The sequence below is a fragment of the Telopea speciosissima genome, chromosome 5, assembly GCF_018873765.1.
Source record: "Telopea speciosissima isolate NSW1024214 ecotype Mountain lineage chromosome 5, Tspe_v1, whole genome shotgun sequence".
Lineage (NCBI taxonomy): Eukaryota > Viridiplantae > Streptophyta > Magnoliopsida > Proteales > Proteaceae > Telopea > Telopea speciosissima.
Window position 1 is genome coordinate 57999962 of NC_057920.1, and position 18789 is coordinate 58018750.

Sequence of the window (18789 nt, forward strand, 5' to 3'; positions counted from 1 at the left end):
CCCGATAAGGGTATTTTGGGTATTTTATCTGTTTTGTTTACTTGTCTTTCAAGCTTTTGAATATTATAAATAGAACTTTACCAAAAAAAAAAAAAAAATTATAAATAGAAGGCTTGGGATGGAATTCGATTTATCCAAGCTTATGTTTTCTCAAGAGTCTTCTTCCGTCTTCTCTTCTCTCTTTTCTCCTCTCTAAAGTTACTGGTTACAGGTCCTAGGTTTTCTACAGTATGCTATGCAACTATGTCTTTTATGAAATGATGATAATAGTTAGTTTTTTTTATCTAGGACTTAGTAATTATTGATTAGTGATTAACTGATTACTAAATAAGAGAATGTTGATTAGTCATTTGTGCTATGTCTTTTAGTTTCTTAATTAATTTTTGATGTTTGATTATTCTGAAATTTGATGTATCATGTATGATTTTTCATTTGGATGACTTGAGGTGGCTTACAGTTAATTTTTAATGATATAAGGTATGATACTATGATGCACATGCCATCATATATTGAGTGTTGGGGGGGGGGGGGGGGAGGGGGAAAACTAACACTAGACCGCCTTTACAGCCTAAGCGCTTAGACAGGCCTCCACCGCCTTGGACCTCCATGCTGCCGTGATAGCTATGCACAACGCTGCGACATTGGCACCTGGACTTGAACTCCCAAGTCATGGAGAAGACCTGATGCCATGATAACTCACAAATGTCATGTGCCATGGCTCTAAATTCAGCTTCGGCGCTAGACCGTGCAACTACAGCTTGTTTCTCGCAACGCCAAGTGACAAGATTGCCACCAACAAAGGTACAGTAGCCTGATGTGGAGCGTGGAGCATCGATCATCTGGTGAGCCAGCCCTGTCGGCATCTGTGAATGCCTCCACACACATGTGATCATGGGGCGAAAAAATGATGCCTTTCCTTGGTGCAGACTTCAAATATCGCAAAATACGGTATACTGCCTCCATGTGAGAAGAGTAGAGATCATGTATATATCGACTCACCAAGCTAACAGCCTATGCTAAGTCTAGGTGAGTGTGGGACAGATAAATAAGTCGTCCAACCAACCCCTGATATCTACCTTTATCAAAAGATTCACCATCTTTACTCTTAAGATGAGCATTAGCCTCAAGAGGGGTGTCAGCTGGCTTGCACCCTAACATGCCTGTCTCTGAAAGGAGATCTAGAGTATACTTCTGTTGAGAAAGAAATATACCTCTAGTAGATCGAGCCACTTCAATACCAAAGAAATACCGCAACTTGCCCAGGTCCTTGATCTCAAACTCTTTGCCCAGGTAGACATCGAATTAGCTATTTCAATAGGATCATTCCCAGTGGCAACAATGTCGTCAACATATAGTAATATGACCACCAACATGCTTGATAAACAAACTGTGATCAGCATTACTTTGCTTATATCCCTCTAAAATCATAGCCTTGTGAAACCAACCAAACCTGCCCTTTGGTGATTGTTTTAGCCCGTATAGTGTACGTTTCATCTTGAACACTTTCCCAGTTTCCCTCGAGTCTCCTTGACAAAAAACCTAGGAGGGATATCCATATAAACTTCCTCCTCAAGCGCACCATAGAGGAATACATTCTTGACATCTAATTGGAGCTCTCATCCTAAGTCAACTGCAGATGAGATGATCACTTTGATGGTATTTATTTTGGCCACCGGAGCAAACGTCTCTTGGTAATCAATGCCGTAAGTTTGAGTAAATCCCTGGGCTACCAATCTGGCTTTGTACCTATCCGTAGTTCCATTAGCCTTCTGCTTGACAGTAAATACCCACTTGCACCCCATAGTTTTTTTTATGTGGTGGAAGAGAAACCAAATCCCACATGTCATTCTTTCTAAATGCCCTCATTTCTTCATTCATAGCATCTTTCCATCGAGGATCTGCAAAGGCCTCTTGCCAGTTCTGAGGAATAGAAACAGAGGACAAGGAAGACACAAAAGCCCTATAGGAAGGGGATAAGGAGTTGTATGACACCACATGTGAAATAGGATGTTGAATACAAATTCTAGTTGCCTTACGAATAGCAATAGGTATATCAAAAGAAGGATCACTATTACTAAGAGGTGAGGAATTACCTGATAGAGTGTGGGATCCTGGATTAGGGGTAGACGATTGGCAAGGCATAGTGGTGGTAGTGGTGTCAACTTGTCTAGGTGCAATGGCAGTAATAGGAGAAACTTCAACTCTGGCTGATTTCGGCAATTTGGATCCCTTTGAACTATAGCATCAGTGCCAATAGGTACCACATTGTCTGTCATCCCCTTCTCAAACAATCATTTCTCCTCTTGAATTACTGGACTGTCATCAAGAGGAACCACCAAAGGCACATCTTCATCATTTTCTCTTAGAGACTCCCCCTGAAGAGGTGCCGACTCAGGATAATATGCTTAAGTCTCCTGAAAAACCACATCCATTGTGACCAACATAACGAGAAGGTGGATGGTAATACTTTAGCTCTTCTGTGTAGCAAAATACAACAAACTTAGCCTTATCCCAACTTAATGGGGTCGGCTACATGGATCCAAACAAAATAAAGTAGAGAAACTAAGGTCTAAAAAAAAATATGGGAAAAGAGGGATGTGGAATGAAATGGCAAATGGGAAATGATACATGAAAGATAGAAAATAAAAAGAGAAAGAAAGATGCAAGATGAAATATGAGAGTAAGAGGAAAGAGGTACAGCCAACAAGTTAAGAGAATCTCAGCTAAATGAGGTCTACTACATGGATTCTTGCCCTCCAATGGGCTCTATCTGAGGTTCTACTTGGTATAAGACCTAGACTATGCATGTCCTTCCTCACAACTTCTCTAGTTCTCCTACAGTCATTTTATGCCTGCCCCTAGCTCTTTTAGCTCCTTCAATCGTAATCATATTACTCCTCCTTACTAGGGCGTCCATAGGCCTCCATTGTACATGACCATACCACCTCAAATGACTCCCAAATCAGTTCTAATATGTTCATTATGTACTTTATCCTTCCTAGTTTTTCCTCAAATCCATCTTAACATCCTCATCTCTGCTACACATAGCTTCTCAATATGTCACTTCTTAACTGCCCAGCATTCTGCCCCATACATCAACGCGGGTCTTACAACACTCCTATAGAACTTTCCTTTAAGCTTTAAAGCAATACGTCGGTCGCACAACACTCCAGACGCACCTCCCCACTTCATCCATCCCATTTTAATTCTCTGTGACACATATCTTCTATTTCCCCTTTATTTATGATTGACCCCAGATGTCTAAAATATTGATTTTGCCGTATCTCTCTTTCCTCAATTTGCACCATGTCAGTATCCACCATAGTGTGACTAAATTTACACATCAGATACTCCGTCTTCGTTCTACTAATCTTAAAGCCTCTTGTTTCCAAGGCTGATCTCCAAAGCTCGAACTTAGCGTTAATCCCTTCTTTTGTCTCAGCCACCAAAACGATATCATCGGCAATAAAAACACACCGAAGGACATGGGGATCTAGTTTCCCATGAAGTTGGTGGTTGCGAGTAAAACACACAACCAAAAACTTTGGGAGGAACCACAAAGGAAGACGACCTAGTCAGGACCTTAATTGGGCTTCGTGACTGCAAAATTCAATATGGCATCCGGTTGATGAGATAAGTGGCGGTAAGTACAGCTTCATTCCATTAAAAGACAGGGATATTCCTCTCAAACATAAGAGACTAGGCCACCTCTAGCAAGTGCCGATTCTTTCGTTCAGCTACCCCATTTTGGGTCGGAGTGTCAACATAGCTGGTTTGGTGAACGATGCCATGATCAGCAAGGTAGGATTGAAAAACGCTATCCACATACTACCTTCCATTATCAGTGCAAAATATCTTGACCTTTGCATCATATTAAGTCTGAATCAAACAATGAAACATCCTAAAACATTGGAAGACTTCATTCTTATGGCACATCATATAGAGCCAAGTCAGCCAAGTATGACAATCAATAAATGTGACAAACCAGCGATATCCAGTCATAGAAACACAATGAGAAGGGCCTCACATATCATAATGAATTAATGAAAAAGGGACTAAACTTCTATTAGCTGAACTGGAATAAACATTTCTTGTTTGCTTGGCAAAGACACAAGCATAAAAAAAAAATGTTGGGATTACATTTTGTAAACAAAGCAGGAAAAGTTCTAGCTAAAGTTCCCAGTGAAGGATGACCTAAACACCGATGCCACTTGGATAATTCGGACAATGCAGAAGAAGAGTCGATGTGAGCCTGAGTAGAAACCATGGAGAGTGAATCATTGTTAAGCAAGTAGAGACCACCACACACTTTACCATTGCCAATCGTTGCCTCGTCACCAAGTCCTGGAAGACACAATGTGGAGGGAAGAAAGTTACTTTGCAAATCAAGTCCCAAGTAATACTACTAATGGATAAAAGGTTAGTAGAAAAATTGGGAACATGTAATACTGATGACAAGGGTAACAAGAAAGAACACTAAATAGTTACCCTTTCCTGAAACAGAAGAGAGGGAACCATCAGCTACACGAACTTTATCTTTACCTAAAGATGGAGAATACTACAAAAAATGACTTGAAGAACCAGTTATATGGTCAGTTGCACCTGAGCTGATTATCCTGGGATGACCACCAAAAAAGGTACCTAAAGTGGTAGAATGAGACTCAGATGTAACCGGCTTGGAAGCAGCAATGGCAAAAGACAATGAAAACTCTAACTTGGTCATTAGACGATGCAAAAGTGATACCTCATCCTAGGATCAAGAGGCTCCTATATGGGCAATAGCATCAGAAGTCTCAGTGTGATGTGCATGGGACGGATTTGATCAACCACGGCCACGTCCACGAGTACTGTTAGGTCGCCCATGAAGTTTCCAGCAAAATTCTTTGGTATGACGCTCCTTTCCACAATACTCACACTTCACAGGTTCCTTCTCTAAAGTAGAACGATTACCTGACCGTGTAGAACCATTACGAGATGGAGAACCAGTTCCAGTATATAAGGCTGATCATTCCTGTGTTAGAGGCTGAAGCAAGGCAATTCGACGACTATCTTCAGATTGAACCATGGAGTAGGCTTGTTCTAGTGATGGGAAGGGGTCACGATTAAGAACATGTGCCCGAATCTGATCAAACTCCACGTTTAGACCAGCTAGGAAATCATATACCCTTAGCTTGTCTTCACGCTTCTTGAATGTTGTAGCATCAGTAGAACAGACATCCTGAAAATCATCATAAAAATCCAGCTCTTGCCACATACCTCACAACTTGGAATAGTACTGAGAAAGGGATGTCTCCTTCTGCTTCATCTCATGAATCTTCTTCCTCAGTTCATAAACTTGTGCATCATTCCCTACCTGGGAGTAAGTGTCCTTGGCTGCCTTCCATATCTTGGCAGCAGTGTCCATCAAAAGATAATCCCTTGCAATGTTAGGGTTCATTGAATTCAGCAGGAAAGAGATCACAAGGGAGTTATTAGAACTCCATTTCTTCAGAGAGAGACCAGCAGTTGTACGCTTCTCAGATTCTCCTGTGAGATACATGGAAAAACCACTGGAATCTATGGATAGAAAGCAGGATGTGGAACACATCAAATAGTTGCTCCCATCCAATTTGATGGAGCTAGCAGGGAACAAAGGGAAGTCACCATGAGTTCCATGACTTCCTCCGTCCGAAACAGTTGATCCAGTAGAAACTTTTGTATGTGCCATGACTGTTGATCTCAAGGATTTCACGAGCTAATCTTAAGAAAGAATCACGAACACATGCTACCTCAAATGTAGCAAGCAACAACTAACACATGAACATCAATCACCAGATCTCCGAACACCAGGTCTGGTTTAGATCGTGGAGAAGCAACCAGGGACAAACCCTTGGCAGGAAAAAAGCACCACCGAGGGTAGGAAAAAGAATCGCAAAAGAAAGAGAAAGCGCGAGAGAGAGAGAGGCTCTAGGACATTAGGGCTTTGATCCCATGATGGATCTCATCTCTGATACCATGTTGAGATTTGGGGAAAACTTACTTGTGTCACTTTGACACTAGCCACCAATATACAATGTTAACAGGAAAAAAAGAACAGAAGAAGCATATGAATAGGAAATAGGAGAAGAGATTGATCTAGGCGTTCTTTATGAAGAAACTACGGTTGCCCAAGTCTTTTATTTTTATTTTTTATAGGCAATATCAAATTTATTCACAAGAATGGAAATGAAAAAAGATGAAGAATGTACAAGCCCCTTGGGGCCAAAGCAAAAAGTAAACACATCACTGCCCTACCCATGAGAATAAAAGCCAAAGCCGAGCAACAAAAGTAAAAACACATGCGGGTAAAGAACCACTCCACAACCCGAAGAAAGATCTAGTGATGAGTCCATATGGCCTGCACACCCCACTGTTGGACCAAATATCGATTCCTTCCTAACTCTTTTCCTTTAATCTCCAATCCACTACTCTTGTTCACCACATCAGACCGAATATCCATAATTATGCGAGGTTTGGTTCTGGTCTTATTGATGAAAATCCTGGAGTTTCTCTTTTGCCAAATGTGAGCAATGGTGGTGATGTAGATCCAAGCCTCCTTGAGTTGAAGAAACCACCCTAGGCATAGGGTCATAGTAGGAGCCTTAGATTAGTTCTATACTTAGTTTTATTTTTATGTTTTTAACTAAAACAGTTCAAATTGGTTGCATCCAATTGGTTCAATTTAAGTTGGTCTAATTTAAGTGATTTAATTAAGTGTCTTTTATTTTAAGTTATTAGGGGTAGATAGGTCTTTTAACCCTTTTAAAATTTTAAGTTGTTTTAATTAGGTCCACCCCTCCACGATTTAGTGAGGGAGTGTTTTGTTTAGATTAGGATTTGGCCTATGGCCTTCTATTATTAATATTGAAAACGTGGGAGGCTCCCCCACAGTTTAGTTTTAAAAAAAATATATGTTTTGCTGCTGCCATTGCTGCTGCTGTTGAGCTCTACATGAGTTTGCCTTGTGAGCAACATCAAGGTTGCCTTGTGAGTAACATCAAGGTGAAGGGCTGGTGGATCTCCAGTGACTCCTTGTATCTTGTAGATCGGGAGGTCTTCTTTTAGTTCTTCTCAAGCTGCTGTTGCTGCAGATCTGCAAATCAGTAAGTGATTTACAGTTTTTGTAATTAATCTTCTTCTTCTAATCCTCCAACCAAGCCACACCTATCCTAATTGATCCCCATTGTTTTCCTCCATTAAAAACCCATCGATCCCCATAAACCCTAATTCTTCTAAAATCTGTCCAGCACCATTCCCTCATTAGAACACCACCAAAATTGGACCACAGCTCCCTCTCCTCACCCCTTACACTCGAATACTCGATCTGAACCCTAGGGCCATTCTCCCTTCAAAAACCCTAATTCCCCTCAACCCTATTAAAACCCCAAAACCCTAAAACCAGTCTAGACCAATCTAGCCATCCAAAACCCTTCAAACTTCAACCGAATCTCCCTCTCATCCTTCCTAATACTCGACCCTAAGCCCTGCCCCAAAATCCCTTCTTAAAACCTAGTTTTGGTTGTTTTCCTATTTTCCAAAACCCGAAACCCTAACCTTAATTTCTGAAATTTTAATTTTAATTCAAACCTTGTTCAAACCTACACTATTAACTTCTCCTAGACCTGCCTATTAAAACCATATAAGATTTAACCCATTATCATAAACCTAACCCTAGAATTGCCCTAATTTACATCAATTTTGCCCCATCGAGTTAGCCATTCAGCAGGTCCTGGTTATCTGGCTCCTAGTAGGTCTCCTACCTATCTAGGACTACATTAGGTAGCACCAAAAGTCATCTTAGCTATTGCACCAATAGAGTCCCCTCCAAACTTGTGCAACCCATTCAGCTTCATTCATGGCAGTTGTGATGTGCCTTCTGCTATTGGAACAAAGGGCCCTAATTTCCTTTCATATGGAAGCTGTAAATGGGCACTGGAAAAACATAAGATTCCAAGTTTCTAACCCGGCCCAACGAAAGAGACAAAAGGGGGATTTGATAATATTCCTCTTTTTCAATTGGTCTACTGTGGGCAAAGCATCAATCAAACAATGCCAAGTAGTAAAGGAGTGTCTCAGGATATTACCATGAAACCAAACAGCCCTCGCCCATGCCACTCTGGTGCTCTTATGTCTAATAGCATCCCAAGCTGATTTAGCCGAAAATTTCCCTAACAAAGCAGGTTTCTAATGCATCTTGTTTGGATCACTAGGACCAAGTCTCTGTAAACTGGATAGCTGAGACCAAATATCGAGGAGCACCATGGAGGCTGGGGGCCTGGGTCCGATTTTCCATCACTGAGTATTGAGTGCACCAGTGCATCCCTGCCAGAGTCTGAATCATAACGGATACGATCTCCATATCAGTTCAAGAGGACCCCATCTGGGTGCCAAGGTTCTAACCAAAGGTTGGTTGCCTGCCCTTTGCCAATAATATGTTCCACCCAGGCCTCTGCTTTGGATCCAAGTTTAAGAATTTTCCTCCAAAACCAAGAGCAATTTTTCAAAGCCTTAACTGTCCATATGTTGTCCAAGTCTTACTGATGGAGAAAGCATCACACATTCACACCTTCAATTTTCAGCCAAAGAATTCCCACAGGCATCTATAAATTCAGTCTTGCACAGTAGAACTCCTTTTCTGGACTTTATAGCAATCCTTACATATCTACTTCATAGGATCTAGCTAAAAATGGAAATTCACTGCACTAAAGGGGATTGTATTTCAGATTCTGAGTTACAGGGTGATTATCCTGATATATCTTTTCACCAACTACAATGTTTGCAGGATTACTGTACTAAATGAACATCATATTGCTGCAGTTGCTAACTTGTTCTATTGTAAATCTTTGCTTCTTTGATAAAAATGTACAATATCTTGCTGGGTTATTCATTTTGTAATTGCTTTCCTTGCAATCATATTTTATGTGGTACAGGTATGCCTCTTCTTTCCGTTTTGTGGGCGACTATGTGGGTGGAAAACCAGTAGATTTCATGGGCAGGCAGAAAACAAGGATTGTTGCAATAGATGCATTATTCAACCCAAAATTTAGACAATATAAACCTGCATGCCTCCTCCGGTACGTTAAGATTTTGACCTTGAAGATAATATTTGGAACTTCATTTTGTATATCAAATAAAAGAGAGGAAGAAAAGATACTATTTGGATGGACTACTAGCTTCCTGCTGCATTTGGTAGTGGATCAGTGCTGAGAGTACTTCCAGAATACCATGTTGACTTATTATTCTAGTAAGAGTGGCAATTTCAAGCATGATCCACCAACCGGACAAAGAGATACATCTTTAACTGTGATGAAAGAAGGGTTGGGTGGAATGGAAATTGGAATTCAATAACCATCGAGGGAGGGGATCCATGGTGGAATTCCAGATGTTTATGGAGTGACTATAGCCAACTTTCCAACATAAGATTAGAAAGTTCTGGTAGGATTGATCTGATTCCATTCCAAACCCAAGAGCCAGGAGATGGTGTGAAAGTTGTGATCATTAAGTGTCTGTATACCAAGGTTTCCCACCGAGTTCTCGGCGAGACAATGCAATGCTCCTATTTCGCCTATGATCTCATCTCGGTGTTTCAAAAAAAAGGAGATATTACTGAGATCTCGGCGAGTTCTTGTTCCATGGTAGGAATGCAAGGATTAGACCTACATTTTGGTTTTGACTCGGTTTTGGTACAAACAATACATATAAAAGTACTCTTTCAATTAAAATTTCAGTTTCGACTTGGTTTAGAGGGGAAAAACTTGAAAAAAAATCTTAGATTTGGTATTTTTGGTCATATTACCTACATTTCTGGGTGGAACGAAGTGTTGGAGATTACTACAATGCATCTACAATGACAATTTGCCACATTTGAGCTAGATTTGTGTAAGATTCAAACTTAGAGGTCAACTCTTTTTCCCCAAAGGTTTCGAGCCTTTCTAAAACTCTATGTGGTATTGACATAAAGTTGCTGACATATAGTTGAAGGAACTGTTTCACAGGGGTGTTTTAACCTTGGTTGTACACATATACTTGACTACTTATAATACTTATAACACTTTAACATTGTGTAATATTAAATGGTTTTTCTTCATTCCGAATGCATATTGTATTCATTGAATTTTGTGTGTTCTCGTACTAAATTATGTGTAAAATAGGTTGTATTTGAAAAAGTATACAGCAGGGTACAGCGTACAATACTAACCTAGGGTACAAAACCAAACTGCCATTTTGGTGTGTTTTCTTCACAATCTAAAGGTTCCAATATGATTAGAAATGCTTGATTAGGCTTTCCCTAAAGTTCCAGGTTAAAATATGACCATTTGACCACCAAATGGCCAGCTGAAACGTGCAGAATTTCGGTCAAATTTCAGTCAAAACTCGAAACATTTTGGTTTCGACCAGGGTCAAAACCAAGGTCGAAACCAAAATCTCAAACCTTTGTATGCGCGCGCTTACAAACTCATTGTGTTTTAAGATCATTTATTTGATATACGTTTTATGGGCTGTCCCAGTTAAAGAGGACCTCTGGATTGGTGAACTAACACATTTATGTACTAATTTATAATTCTTATTTCCTTTTGAGTAACTTGTAGCTATTCTTCTCCCATTAACTAGCATCATCACAACTGTTGGTTATATCAGGGAGATTAATAAGGCATTCTGTGGATTTTTCGACCAATCAAAGCAGCATCTGAACCAGGAAATATTTCGACCAGAAGCATCCTGTAGGTATAAGGTTGGTCAGGATGTTGAAATCAGTAACAGGGCTGAGAGTGGCAAGGTGATTGAGCGACCTCTTATGCGTGTCTCTTTCAAATTAATATTTACATGCTAGATTTATCTGTCCTGAAAACTTTTTCTGGATTTGCTTGATGATCTAGCATGATGTGCAGCTATTACATGGACTATGCATCCTTTTGTAAATCTTAATGGGTTTTCTTCTCCATGTTGTACTTTTCTAGATGGACAAACCTCCCTCCTCTACTGAGGGATTAGATGATGGAGCATCTGCAGCTGAATTGATTAATAAATCTCATATTGGGCAGAGTAGACAGGCTAAAGACTCGCAAAATGATATTGGGATTGTAACAGGGAATTGGGGCTGTGGTGCTTTTGGAGGAGACCCTGAACTTAAGACTACAATTCAGTGGCTTGCTGCTTCACAGGTATTTTTTGCTCCACTCTCATCCATATTGTGAAGATATTGAATATAAAACGTGAGCTAATAAAGAATGGTGCTAAAGCCGCGGGGACAGTAAACAGAAGGGTTTAATGGCACCAAGCTAATGGTTGCACTCCCTTGGGAGTTACTGTCATCTGGTCTTTCTCAAAAAAATAGAATAAATAAGGCTTCTCATGGTGTTACGCATGCAGTCTGCGTGAACCATGTTTTGCCTGCAAAATGTAGTGTGATGGCCTCGTGAGTTTGAACCCAGTTTGAGTATAAAATGTGCATCAGAGGAAGCTGCAGATGGACTATTATGATGGTTCACCAAGACACCAACCATGATGTAGGGTGTCAATTTGAGTTGATGCGCCAGGCCAGGTTGATAATTGCATGTAAAAAACTTTGAGCACGGTTTGGATCCAACCCAGCCAGGCTTGCTGGTCTGGTGAGGTTGAGAATAGAACATCAAACATTTTGGTCTGGACACCCTCCTGGAGCTGGCCCTAGTTAGAGGCTGGTGACCTATTGGACCAGCAGATTTTTCTTTTAATAAAGACCAACAGAAAATTTAGTGAGATACAATAGCTGGATATAGACCGCAGTAACATGGAGCAACTAGTTCCCCCCCCCCCCCCTAAATTATTGGCCTTGGCCTCCCTACTTTTGTTGTACTCTATGTTGTGATGTTGTAGCTCTCTTTGTTTTGCACTCTATCTTTTATTTTTAAATAAATATTTCAATATCTATCCAAAAAAAAGCTAGTTACAAAACTAAGCAAGGACTATTTTGGCATGTCACACCCTGAATAGAAACTTAAGTCACTACCTGCTTTAACAAAGACAAGGGTTATTGCTCACTTTGATTGAACTAGAATGTATAATAGTGTATGTGTATGCATGTACGCTTTGTTTTTTATAAATAACATTCATTCTTATAAGATATCATTATTACAAAAAAAAATGCCCTTCCATACTAGCTGGACATATGTCTAGCCTAGGCCCTGATCCCAAAGGCATTTCGACTGGGCTGAAACAGCCACCCTACCATGATGTACATGTTGCACAGTAAAATGTCCAGTCCATCTTTTACCATTCTTTTCCCCAATTTGATTAGCAGACTGGTTTACATTTGATTGTTAGTGTCACTCAATTCACTGCATTGGGCAAGCATTTGTTATAAGTGGGACCCTGTTGGACCATCCTTGCAGTAGATGACTATATACAGCTTCCAAAGGGCTGTGTTTAAGAAGGATTTGACTATCTGTTAAGAACTCTATCATGAATTTTTTTTCTTTTCTAAATTTGTCTCAATTCTGTTTGTGGATCTTACTCTTAATATTGGAATGTACTCTTCCAGGCATTCAGACCTTTCATTTTGTATTGTACTTTTGGAGAAAAGGCCTTGCGGAATCTAGAACAGGTACTTCCCTCCTCTGGTTGAATCTTTTTTTTTTTATGAGTATTGGCAGACAGAAATTTATTACTAAATCAGATCTACTAGTAGATCAGAAGACCCAGCCCTTTACAGCATGTAGAAAACAATTACAAAACAAATCTGCTCCCCCTAAGGAGCAAATTTTGACCCCCTAAATTTCAGCCACTAGGCATATGTCAAGCCACTCAATATTCACTTCCTGTGCATCACCAAACCCACCCCATACGCCCTTAACATATTCTGAACCTGGTCAAATCTTGTTAATCAAATGCTTTCTGGCATTCGCCAATTACAGTTTTTCATAGATCATTGAAGAATGTAACCCTCTAGAGCATACTGCAGCCCTTCTAATACCCCTTCAAGATGCCCTGAGTTTTGACATCATAATTCATAAATCAGTTAGTTCTGCTGATCAAGTATTGCACTTATCTTACCCAGATTTTCTCAGCTCATTCATTCATTTGATGGAATGGATTATTCTAGGTGTTTCACGTAATAGTGACAGAGAGAACTTTGGTGTATTATGCTTCCATTATGCAGCCAGACAACCATGATTCCAGATTAGGAATCAAGAATCTGATTGGCTGCAATGCAAGCCCAGGTTTAAAGGTTATGTATCCAGCAGCCTGCGATGGGAAAAAAGGGAGAGAAAAGATGGGGAGAAGGGGAGGATCAATGGGGAGGGAAAGAAAGTAGGAGAGAGAAAAAAGATGTGCTGTCCAAAGAGAAGGAAAAGACAACCGTAGGGAGGAGAGAGAGAAGAGAGATACCAGATTGATAGGTAGAGACAGAAAGAGATCGATCTGCATGGGGGAGAGAGAGAGAGAGAGAGAGAGGCGTTGACTAGACCAACTCTTCAAATCAAAATATTTATTCATATTCCTCCATCAATAGATTTGTTTACAAGGTTATTTAGACTCGAAAGAAAATAAAACAGAATCCTTCTCATAACTAATTTCCTAAAATAATTAAACTAACTTAGAAACTAGTAATAGAACTATTCTAGATATTAATTTCTTAACAAGACAAAACTAATTATAAAAATGTCCCACCAGATCTCACACTAATATTTTTAAATAAAATAACTTCCTAATTGATAGCTAATGTGCCCCACTAGAGGTTCAAAATAAATTTAAAACTGTCCTCTGTATCTAACCCTTCATCATTACAATGCATCCAAGTTATAAGGTCCAAGTCAAAGGCACAAATAAAAGATCAATCCACTTCCAATGGCAGTGATCATGCTCCCGCATCAGCCATCCTGACCAAATTCTGGATCATTGTTCGGGATCACACTTGATCACTCAATTTGGATTCTTTTATGTTATCTGGGTGACCTGAAGTGGGGTCTGACTACGTTTCAGGTTGCCAATTCATTTCTATTTGTAGCAAGCCTGTGTCGCTTAAATATCTAATGACCCTTGGCAGGTTACGCAATGGATAGTGTCACATGAATGGACGGTGGGAGATCTATGGAATATGTTATCAGAATACTCGTCCAAGAGATTGAAGGGTGAAACTGATACTGGTTTCTTTACTTGGCTCCTTCCATTCTTGTCTACTGAAAATTGTAAATCAGTATAATCTTCGGTTATTGACAGAATAAATAAGCATTTTCCAGGGAAGGTGGTTGGTGGGTCATCTAGATCCCTTTGCTAGCTGATGCATACTATAATTTCAATGTGAAACTAAGAAAGAGAGATCTGCCTAAGGCGGCATGCAAGCAAACTGTGCACGCTAAGAGAAGAGGAGAGATGTTTGCAATTACTACCAAAAGAAAGCCGCCCCTATTAGAATTAGAGTAAGGGGGCACGTCACTTTGTTCGTACCTTCTTGGCTTAGGCTTGCAACTGAACTGACTTTATGGCCTTGCCGCCCGCAGCTAGCAGAAGCTAAGCGCTTGAAAAACAAGGTCAGTGGATGATGTGAACAATCAGGAAAATTTATCTTGTAAACTTCCTCTAGTCAAGGATTTTCACAGGATGGATTGGACAACACAAATCCCAATATGTTTCTTTTATCCCAGGATGGAATCAGCTGATCTTTTTTATATGGGAAGTAGTTTTCTGTCCGGGAGTGTGGCCTATGCCAGCATTCCCATGTATTTATCTGTCTCCTCAAAACAAGGGGGCAGAGGTGTCTTTTCAGATTGGGAGGAGAGAGATAGACTCATGAGAGTGCTGGCGTAGGCCACACTCCGGTACAAAGTTCTTTTTCCCTTTTTCTATATTTCAATTTTGGAGGAAAAGATTGGGGGCATCGACATGTGTTGAATCATTGTGGCCGATCCAGATTGCTATGGCCACTACCTGATTCTGGTACTTGAAACCTTGAATCTGATTGGTAATTTATATGTTTCTTTCATCGTGTTGTTCCTGTCAGCCACGTGGCCCATAACTTACTGTGCTTTCTTTTCTGAACACTTGCTGGTAAAATTTTGGTGTCTTTCTTAATAATAAATTTCTCAAGAAAAGGGGCCTCATGTTGCTGCATGGTGAGGTGCTTTTCAGTTTAAAGTTTACAGGAAGGGTGACTTGACCAACAGATGGAGTCTTTTCTGAATGCAAGCTAAGCTGCCAGTTAAAGATTACAAGACAACCTGGATCTGGTTCAGCAAGCAAGCCTTCCTCTTTATTATTTTCCTTGTATCAAGTGAGAATTTTTATTTTTTTTTGGGTAGAAATCTAGTGAGAAATTGTGAAAATGTAATTTTGTGTCACCTGTTTTTATCTTTCGAATAGAAAGAAGTAAAAATAAGGCATTTAGTATGATTTCGGTGGAAGTAGTTATGACCCCTTTCTCTCCTCATTCGTTATTTACAACTACTGTTTGATGTTGTCAAAGGCTTCAGGCATGTTGTCAACTTTGTTAGCTAGTCTCTTATCTTTTCTGAAGAAAAGAAATGTTTGACAGACCCTTGCTCCTTAAGGCTCGTCTTTACCTTTGAGTTTCTTGTTTCCTTGGTCTAGGGTTTATCTCTGCTGAAGAATTCCCCTCCCGAGAGGGACATTCCCCTGGCCAGCGAGAACTATGCTTGTGCTTGACGTTCCTCTCTGGTGAAGACTTCGTGTGGTTGTGGCCATACTTTGTTCTACCTTCATCTTCTTCTCTTTCTTGTTGTCTTTTGTTTTCTTTTGTTCCTGGTTCTCTCTGTTATTGTTGTTATCTGTTTGCATTTTGTGCATCGTTTTCTTCTCGTGTTTCTTCTCGTCTTTGAGCTATGTTTTGATTCTTCCTTTTCTCTTTCTGTTTGGATGCTTTGATTAGGGTTTCGGTAGTGTCTTTTCACTTTTCTTTCTTGCTATGTTTTGGTGTTTGCGTCTTTTTTTTTCTTGTTCGAAATTTCAGGGTGTTTGTTAGGGTTTCTCTTTTTTCCTTTTTGGCCTGGGTATAAGGGTTTCTGTTGAGGTTCTTGTTCTCTAAGTCTCAAAGTCTGTCTGATCTCAAGTCTTGTTTAACTACTTCCGGAGTCTGTCCTTCTTGTGCAGATTTATTTATTTATCTATTTTTGGAACATAAAATGGATATTTTAAAAGGAGGAGTAATACAAAGTTTGGACTTTGGATGCTAGATAGAACATTTTCTTGTACAGAGGTTGTTCTAGCTAACCCAGCAAGTTGGTGAGCAATAGAAACACAATGGCTATCTACTTTATTAATACAAACCATATCAAAAGACTTAAAAAGTTCCTGGATGTCAAGTGAGATGGAGTAAAGTTCCTATGGCCAGGGATTATTGTCCGGGTTCTGTAGCCAATTGACAAGTTGTAGAGTATCTGTCCAAACTTCTATTCGTTATTGTCCCATTGAAATTGAAACAATGACTCCTCGCTTGATGCCTCTGGCTTCTGCTTCTTGAGGTTATCCTGCATAGCCAAAATCCATATGAATTTGTGGTTATAATGAAGATTGCAGCTCACCCACATATTTCTTAAATTAAGTCGAAACTATTGTCAGTAATGATGATTGGGTGGGCGGTTGATGGTATATTGAGATAGAAGGAGAGTGGTGGTTTTGGTTAGTTTTGATGTTGAGGTGGGCCAGTGGGGTAGGATGAATTTCTTGATGATGTTTTGAGTCTCTTTTCCACCGGGTGATGAGTTTAATGGTATTGGTTGGATTTCGTATGGGAAAAGATCCTCTGCAGTGCCTTAATCTTGCGATGCCTTGCAGTTCGGGTCTGAGAGCTCGACACGTGGAAGATGCAACATCCAACGGTGCCAAGCTTGAGAAGAAAACACTAGTTCATTAATTGAATTCCAATATGAAAAATTCAGCAAGTGGAGACACCAATGCACCAATCGAATTCCAATATGAAAAGTTCAACAAGAAAAGATACCAAGTACACTAATTGAGTGAAAAGTTCAACAAGAGAAGTCACAAGTATAATAATTGAATTCCAACATGAAAAGTTCAGCAAGAGAAGTCACAAATGTACTAATTGAATTCTGATATGAAAATTCAACAAGAGGAGTCACAAGTGTATTAATTAAATTCCAACAAAAAAAATTCAGCAAAAGAAGTCACAAGTATACTAATTGAATTCCAATATGAAAAATTCAGCAAGCACTTAAAATGAGAGTGCAATCTGGACTTCTAAGTGTTAAGATGAGGAACATCAATGATGTAGGCAAACTTGAAATTCAGCAGAGGTTTAATATGAAAAATGCAATTTGAAAGCCAAGCTTTAAATGATAGAGAACATCAAGGATGCAAATAATACATTTTTCAACTAACATCTCTATAAGAAACATAATCAAAAAATTGAGGTTGACTAAGTTAACTTCATAACTGAAACTAGAGTACATTAACCATCGATCCACACGGTCTCTAGTAAAATTGTGCTTATAGGTTTTAAGGCATAAGTAATGCTAAACTAGCCACAGTACACCCATAACTCATTGTTTTATGATTCGAACTATTATAAACCACAGTACCACCCATAACCTATTACAATAATAACTTTACTTTCTTTGATTTCCCAATTGATGATAAGACCACATCTAAACATTGACGAAACTCTACAAGGAAACAAAATCAGAAATATAAGAATATAAGAAATCTCAAGACAAAGAGATTAAGATCAAAGGTTACCAGTAGTAGTAATGCAGTTGACGGATGCGTGAGACTGGGAGAGGTAAATTACACACTCTCAATGTGTAAGAAAAGGCCAATAAGTATGGCAACAAAAATCGATAGTAAGAAGGGGGAATTAGCACAATTCTTCAAGGTTGTGTGGACAACTCTTCTAGGATGCCGAGGATAGAGAAAGCTTCAACTCTTCAAGGTTGAAGTAAAAACACTTCTAGGTTTTTTAAGGTTGAATTCAATCTTAGTTCAAAGGAGAGAACTTATCATGGTTCTAACAAAATGCTTAAAGCAATTTTCATTCATAAAAATTCTAGTTCTTATTACAAATAATATAAGTAGACATTTTATATGCAAAGGAAAAGAAAACATAAAAGTTCCTATGACATCTCAGCCGTTGAATTACATTGAGCTTTAAGGGTTGAGATTACATCTTGACTTAGGAGAACTCCAGAGCTTCTTCTCCATTTTCTTGTTGGTTGCTTCAAACAATAAGTACAATGTCTTGGTTCTTATTTCAAGGTGTTGATACTTGTTCCAAAGAACCTTGATTATTGTTTTGAGAAGCCTTGATGTTATCTTCAAGAGAAGAACTTAACCAAATACAATTTGAAAGTGGATGCCACATCATCAAGTACTAAGAAGTTCAAGAGGCATTGTAGAGATTCTCCAGGAGCAAGGCTTTTGTTGATCTTGGACTAGTTCTTTTTTGGTCCGGTAGTTATGGACTTAACTAGGCTCTGGGTCTCGTGGACTTGATGGGCTTGGGCTTGCATCATCACTGCACAGATCTGAATCTGAGAAGAATGAGTTCCCAAACATGGTGTGCAATATAAAAATAAAAAGATGGATGTTATGAAATCGATTTTGGGTTGAAATGGATGAGAGGGAAATGGAAAAATACCAGAAAATAATAGGTAAAGATATAGTATAAATGAGGATAAGAATAACTCCAAGAAAGTCATCCTCTAGGTCCTTTGGTGGAGGTAGGCTTATCAATTGTTCAAGGTTGATGGAGACAAGACTTCAAGGTCACTGTAGGTTCTTCAATTCTTTTAGATTAAAGATTAAAACTCAACTTGGTTT

General features: G+C 39.4%; 1 protein-coding gene and 1 long non-coding RNA gene across 2 annotated transcripts in view; both read left to right on the plus strand.

The window, feature by feature from the left end:
• The window catches only part of LOC122662582 (poly(ADP-ribose) glycohydrolase 1-like), a 46931-nt gene that overhangs the window by 22510 nt on the left and 5632 nt on the right, over positions 1-18789 (plus strand). Inside the window, exons 7-11 of the mRNA XM_043858248.1 lie at positions 8949-9092; positions 10657-10795; positions 10977-11180; positions 12539-12601; positions 14045-14298. Of these exons, the coding sequence (XP_043714183.1) occupies positions 8949-9092; positions 10657-10795; positions 10977-11180; positions 12539-12601; positions 14045-14200 (706 nt within the window). The 3' untranslated portion in view covers positions 14201-14298. The remainder of the gene's footprint in view (positions 1-8948; positions 9093-10656; positions 10796-10976; positions 11181-12538; positions 12602-14044; positions 14299-18789) is intronic.
• Positions 6436-7841, plus strand: LOC122662583. The gene is made up of 2 exons (XR_006333056.1): positions 6436-6551; positions 7798-7841. It is a non-coding gene; the product is annotated as an uncharacterized LOC122662583 (long non-coding RNA).